Source organism: Hydra vulgaris, chromosome 06 (genome assembly GCF_038396675.1).
Source record: "Hydra vulgaris chromosome 06, alternate assembly HydraT2T_AEP".
Classification (NCBI taxonomy): Eukaryota; Metazoa; Cnidaria; class Hydrozoa; order Anthoathecata; family Hydridae; genus Hydra; species Hydra vulgaris.
In genome coordinates, this window is record NC_088925.1 from 10,380,001 (window position 1) to 10,393,691 (window position 13,691).

The 13,691-nt window shown below is 28.5% G+C and overlaps 1 protein-coding gene across 1 annotated transcript in view; it reads left to right on the forward strand.

Moving 5' to 3' along the window:
- The window catches only part of LOC101239941 (leucine-rich PPR motif-containing protein, mitochondrial), a 125,306-nt gene extending 123,737 nt beyond the window's left edge, over positions 1–1,569 (forward strand). The window contains exon 31 of the mRNA XM_065799184.1: positions 1,393–1,569. Within this exon, the coding sequence (XP_065655256.1) occupies positions 1,393–1,523 (131 nt within the window). The 3' untranslated portion in view covers positions 1,524–1,569. The remainder of the gene's footprint in view (positions 1–1,392) is intronic.
- Positions 1,570–13,691: the final 12,122 nt, after the last annotated feature.

The window sequence follows — 13,691 nt, forward strand, 5'->3', positions numbered from 1 at the left end:
TGTTTGTTTGTTTTTTTACTGTTTACCTTTTAACGCCATCAATCTTTAACTTTATTGTTTCGTTGAAAACATCGTTTAATTGGTTAGCGCCAATTTTCTTGGCTGGTGCAATTCAGTTGCGCCGATTAAAAATTTATGGGGCTTGATGAACTAACAAGTTACTAAAAAACAAACAAATATTCAAAAAATTCATTAAACCAAACTTATAAAATTATATATCATATGATTGAAAGTTGGAGAAAATCATATGATTATGATGATCATATCATTGGAAATACTAACATCTAATTGATAAGCTAACATACGGTTATTGTAATCGTATGTAATATAAGTAATTAAAATATTTAGAAAAAAATTAGGTTGCTCATCCTTAACAAATAATTGAAAATCAGATTGGTTTAATTTTAAGAGTTTTAAAAAAATCTGATTGGTTTTAATTTTAAGAGTTTTATAAAAATCTGATTGGTTTAGTTTTGAGAGTTTTAAAAGGTTCAAAAACTATTAATATATTCACGCACAAAATAAATTCGTAGAAAAATTTAAACTAAAGTATTTTGATTAAAATTGTATAATTAATGTAACTAAATCAAAATTTAATATTTTGATTACTTACATTTAATATGGAGTGTTGAAAAAATTTATAAGTATCTTACCTAAATTGTTTTATATAGGTATCTTAAATAATAAAAATTATATAAATATACATACACCCATATGCAAATTAGAAGAAGGATTTTTTTAAAATTCCATATTTTACAGCAAAAAAAAAATTTTTGAAATTCTATATTTTACAGCAAAGCTTTAGTTTAACAAAAATAATGAAGTGCGCGTTAAAAAAATAAATTTCAGCACTAATTGTGGAAACAAGTAATATTTAGTAACGAGTCAAAATTATCAACTGAAAAACAATGGTTCTATTATACGATAGATATAAAGAAATATTTACTAACGAGTCAAAAAATTATTCCTCTTTTTTATAAATGCTTTGATGATTGCTCCTCAAATTTACTATGACTTATCGTTTAATAAACAAAATTCAACCTTGTTTAATTTTTATTCAGTAAAGTCACAAGTTAGTTGAAGAGATCTTTTACTTTGTTTAGCTCTTTTTTCATCCTCTCGTTTGAAATTCTCTTACTTTTATGGTACATGTGTGTATCTCTCTCGCTATATATGTGTGTGTGTGTGTGTATATATATATATATATATATATATATATATATATATATATATATATATATATATATATATATATATATATATATATATATATATATATGTATATATACATATATATATATGTATATATATGTATATATATATATATATATATATGTATATATATGTATATATACACACACACACACGCAATAAATACATTTTTTATTATAGATAAAGTTAATGATATAGAAGGACTTCGAAATCTATATAAAGATCATCTGGAAAATGAAGTCAAAGAAAATGATCAGTTTATATCGCTTTTAAACGCTATTGTTGAAAAACATGGCATTTCTAAATTTTAGGGATACTTTTTAGCATTTTATTATATAAAACACTTTTATAAAACAAGTGTTGTTGTTGTTAAATATATGTGCACATGAAAAGATATAAAAAGGCCGCCCTTTATAGGGTGAGGTTGCTAATATTGCACCCCCTAAGATCAAATTAAAAAATGTAGGCCATCTACTGAGTTAAAACGTGGATTTTCAATTGTATTTCATAATTTAGGGATTGTTTAATGTAAAGATGTTAAAAAAACTCATAATTTAAAAAGCGTTAAGTTCCAAAGAATCAAATTAAAAAAATAGCGCTAAGAGTACAATTAAGGAAACTAGATCCTTAATTGTACCATTGTAATCCAATATTGTACCACTTTCTTGATTTTAAATACTTTACAACTTCGCAAATATTTTATGATTTTAGATTTAAGAGATTAAAATAACTGATTAAAACGAATGATTTTTGCAAAATCAGCGATTGGAAATATTCTGACATAACATAATATAACACCTAACTGCCCATAATCTAATGAAATGTAGTTTTTTTATTTAATGAACTCTATGCAACTTGTAATTTTGTGTCTTCTGGAAAATGCCAAAAACAGGTATTACCAAATATAGTACAATTTTTATTTAAATTGTACGCTAACCAATGGGCTAGCTAGAAGGTAGGTATTAAAGATAGTTATACTAAATAATGTAAAACAATTTATACTATATTTGTTTTAAAAACACACTAAATAAAGTAAAATAAAATACATAAAAACTTAATTTTTGGCAAAAGTTGCCGATATATTTCCATATCGTCTTCCCTCCATGATCTATATCTCTGTTTGGACATTTCAAATTTTATTTTTTTTTTAATGGGAATTTGTTAAACTTTACACGCGTTTTTTAGCGGTGAAAATGGTATCGTCGGTACAATTTAAGATCTGCCTTGAGGTACAATTTACGCAAATAATCCGACATTCGGTTAATTAAAAAGTTTGACAACTAATAATAAGGTATTTTAAATTCTAGGTAGTTGTTTCGAATTGAGATAAATTATGCTTTAAGTGGGTAGACCACTAATAAAAAAAAATCCTTCAAAATTTACATTTTAGAAATTATTTTTATATAAGTTGATTAAAATTTACATTTTAATGACAATTATTTTTTTTTTTTTTTTTGATTATTAAATGGCTTGATAAAATTGGTCCCGAAAACCCCAAAATAGGGTTGTTTTGTTGCGGTGAATATCTCAAAAACTATGTATGGTATCAACTTAAAACTCTTCAGACTTGCTTTTAATATAATGAAAAAGATCCTGTACCAAAACAAAAGAAAAACGTTAAGCAGTTTTTTATTAAATAAAAAAAACACTTTGAAAACAAAAAGGGGCATTTTTGACCATATATGGACTTTAATAACTTTTTATCGAGTTATCATAATGCAATAAAAGTGGTAGGGGACATCCATAATAACTAAAGGAACAACTCCTGAAAATTTTATGCAAATCGGTTATAAGAATCAAGAGATAATTACCGCAAAGTCGTGAATTTTAAAGAACTGAGAAAAACACATTTAAACAAAAAAAAACATTAACACTTCAAATAAAAATATAAAAACACAAAAAAAAAACCTGACAAATATTATTTTATTATAAACATGTTGTGGAGTAAAACTAACGCAAAATTAAAATAAAATATGTTTAAAAAAAGTGATAATATTAATAAACAATACTATTATTAAAGTAGTATTTCAGTTTGAAAAAAAAAGTTTTTCTTTTGATTTGCGATTTAGTTTAAATTTTAACTCTTATCATCTTAATTAAATATTTGTTTATAGTAAATAAATAAAAAGTAAATATAGACTAAAATTCTCCTGCACCATAACATAAACTCTCTTCTTCCTCATCTTTGTCCAAAAATCCCTGACGAATACTTCGTAACTGCTTTCGCCTGCTTTTTTCCTTTTCATTACATTTTTTTTCCATATTTCTAACTCTTTTCAAATCAGACGATGCCAAAAAACTTGAAGAATAATGCCCTGGTTTTAAATAAAGTTTTTCAAAAACTCTATTGATACCATTAAGTCCATCATTAAAATGATTGCAGAACAGCAACCTAAATTTAATACATCAATTCCAACAAAAACATCTTTTGGACAACGTTTCCAAACTAAAGCATTTAAAGACTCGTTGTTATTTTGTGTTGATCCATGTTGACATTTTGAAAGAAGATCTTCAGACATTAAATCATTAAATATTGGTTTTATAAATGTTTTTATAGCATTAGGTAAACCTGGTTTTTCTTTATAATCTTTATTTTGGAGTTTTAATCTTTGGTACTTACACCATGAATCTTTGGTTTTTGGACAAAGAATATGCCTTGCATCAGAGGAATCTGCTACACATGAGTGATGTAAAACTGCTAAAATATTTTTACGCATCTGATAAAGATTATCAATGTTTCGGCGAATAGCAATACCGTAATAATTTTGAATTTTGTTAATTTCCTTTTCAGTCAGCCTACCTTTGCCACCAAGTGACTTTTTATCTTCTAGATCATTTTTGTTCGTACATTTTTTCAAGTTTCGTAGTCTAGTGCCCATACGTTTTTGGACATGACCTACACATTCACCTTTTTTAACTGTCTGTCCTGGGTAGGGATTAGCTGCAAGTATGGCTGGATACGAGGAAGAATCACCATCACCAATGTATCGAACATATCTTAATTTTCTTGCCTCAATAGAGGACTGAAAACATTCAACAATACCCTTTGCCTCCATTGATCCAGAAGATCCTTTGTGATTAATTGAGCAGACATGATTGTCTTTAAATATCATATATTTTGAAGAACCTTTGTGTGCATTCCAATACTCACAAGATTTGCACTTCTTAGAAAGTATACGATAATCTATACATTTTCCATTTGTTTTGCTAATTATAGTAACTAATCCATTGAGTGATGAGTACCCTCTCTTTTGCCAAGCTCCGTCCCCTGAAATGTCCTCGTCGATTACAATATGATCATCATAATTTTTTTTCAAACTTATTATTCGTACTTCTTTAGCTGCATTATTCATGCTCGCTTCGGCAATGTAATTGTAAGAGTTGGCAATTTCTTCGTTTAATGAATTAAAAGAAGATTTGTTCATAGGATCAGGCATATTCATTAAACCACAAAATTTTTTAATACTAGAGTATCCTTTACCTATTTCTCGAAAAGCTAATATTATTCTTAAATTAACATCAAAAGTTTTCGGACCGGCTTTTACTGGTTTGCTTATAGTTTTACTAGAATAAAACTTTTGCTCCCATTGGCAAGATGCACATGAAATAAATATACAGTGTGATAAACCTTTTTTAAGTTTAGCATCATGGTTAAAATTAACATCTGCAGAACATTTTGGACAGCAGCCTATGGCAGTAATTATTTCTTCTAAAATGTTAGTGTTCATAAAAATATAGCAGTCATTGGACTGATCATCATTAGCAGAAAAATTATTTTTATTTACAAAATCATTATTTACAATATCGACGGATTTACTACTGCAACAGGATGACAATATCTTCATTTTTTTTGCAGAGCTACATTTGAATTGTAATTCTTCTAAATTAGATAGATTTTCTTCAGCTACAACGTTTGATGATTTATGTTGGTTTCCTCTGAAGAGTCTACGTTTCTTGCTATACCTTGCTTTATTTCTTTTATCGTTATTTCCCATTATTTTAGTTATTATTTAACCAAAGTATAGAAGACAGAAAATTAGCTGAGGAAAGTTGTGGTTGTTGTAAAGTATTAGACATTTACTAAAGAAATTCGTAAAAATCCATGTAACACACTGCACCAAAAGCATTTAATAATAAACAAAAAGTAGTTTTAGAGTAGCAGTCACCACAAATGAAGTTTTTTGTCTTAATTTTTATGGTATTTTATGGGATAACTTCTTTTTTAGCTACATAGCAACGGAATAAACAATCCGTTGCTACGGACAAATTTATGAAAATGCCTAAACCGCATTATTAAAAACTGATTTTTAATCGGGTTACCTTTATTTTTATATAAAACTAATATGAAATTCGTAATCTACGATAATTATATTACTTAAAAACTTCAAAATTGAAAAAATGATTTTTTCGATTTTTAATAGTGGTCTACCACCTTAACATAAATATACTGAACAAATCATATCTTCTACTCTCTTTAGTGAAATACGCTTAGCCATAAATCCCTAAAATAAGAAATCTCCAATAATAAACCAACAAGAGCTTACTCTGGCCTTAATGCAGTTGGATGACAAAAAAAGAACATTTGACTCCTTAATTTCATTCAGCAAAGATAAAAAGTAAATTACAAAATTTCTTGTGGGTTGTAAAAATGCAATATCGGCATCGGTACAATATTAGCAACCTTACCCTATTTCCTATCCAGCTAAAAAATCCTTTTTTAATTTAAAATTTTGTCAAATGATTTCGCCACTTTCCTGAAATTTCACTGTAAATTGTATTATCTTACCTGGGTAAAATTATTTTTTGTAAGTTTTAGAATAATAACTTCCCACTTGTTAAAAAACTTACATCACATTATTAAAGAAAGTATTTCATAATTTGTTAAATTAGTGGTGTCGATTAAGTCTTTAAATAAGAATTAGCAATAAGTTCAAAAAACTTTTTTTAACTATTTTTTTAGTTTCACTCCAAGCTTAAACTTTATTGTAATTTTAATGTAAAAGAAATAAGAAAATCTAATTCCATTATATTTAAATAAAAGAATCAAAAAGCAAACGTTTTTTTAAATATCACTCTAGTAGTCATTAACTCGGTTCGCAAAAAAGTTCTCATTTTACTGACTACCCGTAAAAAAAAAACGTTTACATTTAGTGCGCATGAACTATAGCTAATTTTTTCATTATACTAAATTATTAAATCCTGTTTAATTATAAAGAGCTTGCCGCAAAGGTAAAAAAATCTTCCTTAGATATAAAGCTTTATCTACAAAAACAAAACCTGGCTAAACATTTTTAAGCTCTAAGGTGCAAAATCATACAATCAGAGAAAGTCACGAAAAAAAAGAAATTTTCCAGGTATATATTAAAAAGCTACAGTTTTTATAAACCATAAGTTAAACATACTTAAGAACAACAAGTTTGTAACAAAGTTTAAAAAAAGAACTGCCTAAGAAGACCTAATTGTCTGTGACAAGACCGTTAGGTTTTCTTGAGGCACCTAAAATAAATAAAAAAAACATAAAAGCGTATAAATTAATATTTTCAACATTTTTTTAAAAAAATGTTTGAAAGTAAAAGCGTATTGTTTTTTTTTTTCCATATTAAAATTAAAAGACTCCAGTACGAACATTTGAACATTGGAAAATTACTTCGGACAGACATTACTAACAATTCAGAAACAAAAATTATAAGATAATATGGTCCACTGACAAACATTGTCATTTGTGATTTTCAAATCACAAACTATTTATTTTAACAGTGTAATCACCATTTTTTTTATAATAAAATCCTTCCTCTTACTCTTCAACTTTATTTCACACAATATATCCAATTATATATGCTAATCTTGCGTTTGCATTTATTTGTATACTCTTTTCAGGCAAATTGTCAAATATATCGATAAGGTTAGTGCTTAAAAAGTATTCTATATTTCTGGCAGCTGTGTCCATTTTCGGCCGATAATCAATATCTATACCAATATGGAGACTTAGTTTTGTTTATTGAATTCCTAATTTTTCAATGACTTGCACATTTATGAAACACGCGCCTCGAGATCCTTGTCGAAGTTTTCCAAACATTTTTTCTAGTTGGTCAATTGTAAGGATGTACCGGAATTCCGGCCTGAATATGTGTCTATTAGATCAATTCGCTTCTGGCTGGAATTGAATTTTTTTTTTTACTTTTTTTTCATGACATTTGACACAGGCTGTGTAAATAAATAAAAAAATCATTATTCTACAGAGCAATGATATGGGTAAACCTAGGTAAAAAATACAAATGTTTTTGCAACTGTATTTGCAGTACTGCTATTTCTGGAAATAAAATTACATCTGTATTTTTTACCTAGATTTACCTATAGTTCTTTGTTGCTCTGTAGGATAATGATTTTTTGATATATTTACACAGCCTGTGTCACATTTCATAAAAAAAAAAAGGAAAAAAACTTTTTTAGTTCCAGCCTGAAGCGAATTGATCTAAAAGACACAAATTCCGGCCGGAATTCCGGTCATCCCTAGTCAGTTGTTAAGTTTCCCAGTATTACATACTTAAAAGAGTTTTGCAACAAAAATTTTGTAATGACTACTAACCACAACACGTATGAGCTGAGGCTGCACCTGCATTTTTGGTTAATTGAAATTTACCTAGTTTGCTTATCATTTGTTCCACCACTGTTGCAAGAATAAGTAAAAAGGATAGTCTAGCATCTTCTGAAGTTGGTATTTAACTGCTCTTTCTGGATCTTTATATTGTATATCAACATCCAGTCCTTTTTTATTCACAATTATCCAGATCTTTACAAATATTTCAATAAAAGTGTTGCTTTTTTTATGTTAATGTTAGATTTTAGAGCAGTTTCAGTTTCATCAAAAAAACTTGTAGGCAAGTAGACTTCAAGCAATTGTTAATTCCTTTCCTTCGGAAAAATTTTAATCCTTCTCAACTTGCTTTTGTACCTGGTACTTATAAGGATACAACTAAAGGTCTGCTAATGGTAGTTATTTGGACGTTAAACAAACTTTTTTCTTTAGGTGTGTGTGTTCGATGTATTAGCATCGACTTTAAAAAAGCATTTCGCGACGTTACAATTATCTTGTTCTATTTCCACTTTTTAAAAAAATTGAGATATTGATAGTGTTGTGTACCTCAAAACAACGTTTTTCTACTGTGTTAAAACCTAAGTTATAATTTACAAAGTTAGGGAGAAAACATAAGTCATAAAAAAAGTTTTATATGTCCTCTCCAAAGGACTTTCTTTTTAAAATCGTTTCATGCAAAGTATCCAAATGCTCGTACAACAGTTTCTATGCTGTATTTTTTTCTAACTGTAATGGAGCTCATATCATTGATGTTTTGCAAAAGATTCATTATTTTACTAGATTTTGTAACTTTATCAACAGCTAAAAGTATATTAAGTTTGTAGGGCATAATTTTGATTTATAAGTTATTTTCTTAATGACGGTAGAGGAGTAGGTATTAAATAAGGTTTGATAGTAGTGAAAACTGATAGAGGATTACGAGACCTTTTATGGTCAAATTTAGTTATTGTTATATATCCAGATAAAAATTGTCTTTTGCAAACAAATGTATCTGGAATGTTTGCTATATTGTCTTGTGGTAAAGCATTGAACTAACAAATTCTTCTTTTTCATATGATGATAACCCTTTACCCATTTCACGAAAAGCCACAATGACACGTGTATTAATATCAAATGGTTTTTGTCCACTATATTTGATTTTACTAGGTTCTTGTTATTCGATTAAATTTTTTTACAAAATGTAGCAGATGAAAAAAACTCAGTTTTCCAATTGCAACTGTGACAACATATTCAACTTTTTTTTTAATTCAGATTTTTGTCAGCATATATAGAAAATTTTGCCGCAAATTAAAAAATCCTGAGGTTTGAAGTGATGACTATTTTTCAGTAAAGTTTTTTTATTCTTAAAATGCTCAAGAGAATTATGAGCATAACTCGTGCTTATTAAAATATAAATTGATGAATCTTTTTTATTGTCAAATAGATGCAATCGCAGTAAGACGAAGTAATGAGGCAGCCTAGACAGTAGGGCGGAGTGAAATTTTGTTCTTTAAATTTATTTAGTAAGGGTGTCCAAAAGTTGTGCCCTCAGAAATATTTTTAAAAAGTTTAAATGTGCAAGAAAAATATATAGTGCCCTAAGACCTTTAAAAATCTAATGGGTCTCTAAAATTGTAATTAAATAAATAATATTTCTAATATATAAATGTTTTTTAAAAGTATGTCATGTTAGATCTCAAAAGAAGTGAAATCAAAAATTTTTTAAAAAACTTCAGATTCTACTTTAGATTTTACTTCATTAAAAAAAAAATCTTTTTTAACCAAAAGGTCCGATTTTACAAGTTATTTAAATATATATTTTAGAAAATAAATAAAGTAAAACCGGGTCAAACCGCACACCGTATTATTCCGCACACTTATCGAAATTTGTCAAATAAAAACTGAACGGTATGGCTATGAAAAAAAGTAGATTCAAATACAGAACAAACTCCTCTATTCGAATTGATAAAATTATGTGTTGATTGAACTTCATTTTTTCCTTTTTTTATACAACTTTAACTGGGAGTAAAAAATTTTTACATATTTTTTTATCGTTGCGAACAAAATAGTGTTTGATCCGAAACTTATATAGAAATAATTTTAGCACCATCTTGTTGGAAATTTAATTTTAATTCTGATAGTTTCATTTTTATGCAGCTAGAACAAAAAGTTGAAAAAAAAACTTTTTTTCTGATAAAACTGCACACTCGATTCATTACTTAGTTTAGTTTATCGCTAGTGACTAAGCGCCTGTCTATTTCTAATTAACTTAGTGTTAATTCCGGTTTAATTAAAAATGAACTATAATGTTATTTGTTAATATAATCATCTCTTACGCATTAAAACTAGTTATTATATTATTTCTCAATATAATCATCACTTAATTCAATTTAACTCACTCACTTTAAAATAAAAAAACAAAAGCATACAAGGAAGACGATATACTAGCCGCATTAACTGACATGAAAGAAAATAAAACATCACTGAGAAAAGCTACATTCAAACATGGCGTTCCAGTCTCAACGCTTAAAGATCACAAAAATAAAAACAAAAAAGGCTTCCATGGCTCAGGTACAACAACGGTACTCTAAAATGAAACAGAAAAATTAATGGTGCATACGTTCAAATTACTTGGTGACTGGCGTTATGGTTTAACCCGAAATGAAATCCTAGAATTTGTATGTGGCTGCCATAAACGCGAAGATCAATTGCACTTATTCAAAAATGGCAAGCCTGGTAAAGAGACTGGTTGTATGCTTTTATGAAAAGATGTTCTAAAGAAATTTCAACAAGAAAAGCGGATAACTTAGCATCTAAAAGAGCCGCTTCTTGTAACCCAGAAATAATTGATTGTTATTTTGAATGGGTCGCCAAGAAATATTAACAGACTGATATAACTTCTGGGTCGAATATTTGGAATTGTGATGAAACAGGTTTTTTGGAGGAACAAGGCAAAGCACCCGTAGTGTGTCGAAAAGAGACAAGACGTGCATTCAAACTTGTCATTCAACGTTAAAAAAACTGTCATTCAAACGTTGAAACAACGTTTAGAATGACAGTTTTTTTAACGTTGATTTTCAACATTAAACCGACTGCTAAAAACGTTTTGTAATCACAGAAACCGTTGATAAAAACTGTGATCATCATCAAAACGTACTACAGGTAAAAGGACCTTATAATGCAATGGGACCTCAGAATGTCAGGTTTGAATTAAACCAACATAGAACTCGATTCTTTTAATTAAATTCTAAAAGCGTTGAATAATCTCATTAAAGAATATGTTAAGTCATAAATACAAAAATATTACATATAATCCTTACAAAATAATCTAAATTACGAAGACGTTGAAAATAGCCTATAAGCAATAAACTTATTTTTTTTAATTAATTTTAAATATTTCAATCTCTTTTGAAAATAAGTTTGCAGAACCTTATCAGAAATGTTGCCTTATGACTCCAAAAACAGTGCTAAAAAGATGGGTGCGCAGAATAAATCCAATTTTCTTAAAATCGCTTTTTAAAATACCTAGCATTTTGAGGTGCTGCACCTAACGTTTTGAGGTACCAAATCAAAAACCATATAACAAACTTAAGTTATTACTTTTTATCTTTTTTTTTTATAACATCAACTAACTTAAAAAAATGTAATGAACAAAAAATATAAAAATAAGATCCAGGTAAACTTTAATTCAAAAAGAGGCGAATAGAGAACGCTAGGATGTATTCTAGATAAAATCAGTTATAGGAATGAAGTTTTCAATGTTATCTTCATCAGACTTAAACTGAAGGCATTTGTGGGTCCTATTTCACAAAAGGATTGATCATATTCAGTTTTAAACCTGTTTTACACAGCTCACCTTGTAAAAACTTATCTTCCTGCATCCACTTAACACTAAGTCCTCCGCTTGATATGCCAACTTTTTTACCTGCATTTATGATTTCTTAGGAATGTCAATACATCGCTGTCAAATCTTGAAGAATGACCATTAGATAGGACAACAACAGGCCGTTTTATATTGTTTTTTTTTGCTAAAAATTGGTCAAACATTTGATATGCACATTGATGTGTACAATGATCCTGACTTCCACCCCAATTTGTGGAGATTAGAAGATTTGGAATACGTATAACTGCTTCTTTTGGAGCCATGTGGGCATTAATCCTTTTTCCCTTGAATAAGATTTGGCACATTGCTATATCTCCTCCAAAGGAAACAAAAGGATGTATAGTTACGCATTCTCTATTTTCTCTTATCATCTTTTGACAACTTTCCCATCTTCCAGCATACACTAAACCATTTGGAGTATCATCAACTCCATAGTTTATAAACTAGGGGTTTTCATCATGATTGTAAATTCCAGTGGTATCTATATATCCCTGCCATACACCTGTTTCTAATTGATTTGCATCAATGAAAATATTACATTCTATAAGTTCTTCAGCTAATTTGCTGAGGTGTTTACACGCCATTGCTTTTGTGCAGTTATGGGCACGATTTATGGATACAGTTCCTTGTCTCTTTTTGGTTATGTACTTTTGATATTTTGCATCCCAACGCTTTCAAAAAGACTTGCTAAGCTTCTTTATTTGGAGTGCTCGTTGAGCATTTGGTGATAGCTTAGTGATCAACATCCACGAAGGTTTCTACAGGCTTGCTTTCTTACTTTCAAAACATTCAACAGTATCCTTGTCAACTCCGACTTGTTCAAACCTTGGAGGCACCTAAATATATTATTGAAATAATAATACAAGAAAACTAAATAGTATAAGTTTAGTTTTCTTAATGAACAATATTTAAAAACTAGGATTTTATTACAGTTTAAAACAGTTTATAAAAAAAATGTTTCATTTCTCAATTATGTGTAGATTTTGCCTATTCTTGTTTCTTATATAACAGACTAACGACTCTTCTTCATCTTTTGTAAAAATTGAACAATATCTTATCTTCTCGTTTCCCGTTACAATGACACCATCAATTCGTTTATTAATTGTTCTAAGATCTTTAATTAGTGGAAATTTTCCTGAATTGATTGCGGCCCAACCACGTTTATTGTTGATTCGGCACCACTCAACAGCTTACTTTTCATCATTATGACATCTCTTAGAACATTGCATCTTGATTTGCTTGATGGTTTAATTTTAAAGGACTTTCCCATTTCTTATTTATTCTTTACTGAAAGGAATATCAAAACACACTTTTGTACTTGCGCTTTACTTTAGTAAACGCACTCTAGTTTAACTCATTTATTTTTTCAAAAGCAAACAAAGAAAACAGTGTTTTGAATGAGGTTTCGTGACGAAACTATAAGCAGATTATTCATTTCATAACGTCGAAATGAAATTAAATGCAAATAACTTTTCTATTTTTTTAATTAACTTTCATTTTCCTTGCGTTCTGAGGTACTTTAACCTAACATTGTGTGGTGGAATGTAAAAAGTATAAAAGATAAGTGAACGTATAAAACGTATAAAAGATAAGTGAAAGTATAAAAGATAAGTGAAACATTTAAAAATATATTCAGCATGGAAAATAAATAATTTACGCAGAAATTCATGATTCCCTAAGCAATATTGGCAACAATACTACCTACTATTCAACCTGACATTCTGAAGTCCCTAATGAAAAAAAAGTCCTAAATATTTATCTAAAGACGTGGAAACTATAGTATAAAATTATTAAAACATTTTGGCAATCTAGCCGGAGTATTACTTTAACTGATAAAAGTAAAAACAAAGTATATGCTCAAATATTTGGAGCTTAGCAGGACCTTAAAAAACACCTAACATTCTGAGATCCCTTTACCTGTATGCATGTCCAATAGTGTTGTTGTACATCTCTATTATATTATCAAGGTATATTATGGATATTAATTCTACTTATAGAGTATACTTAGACTACTTAGAACTT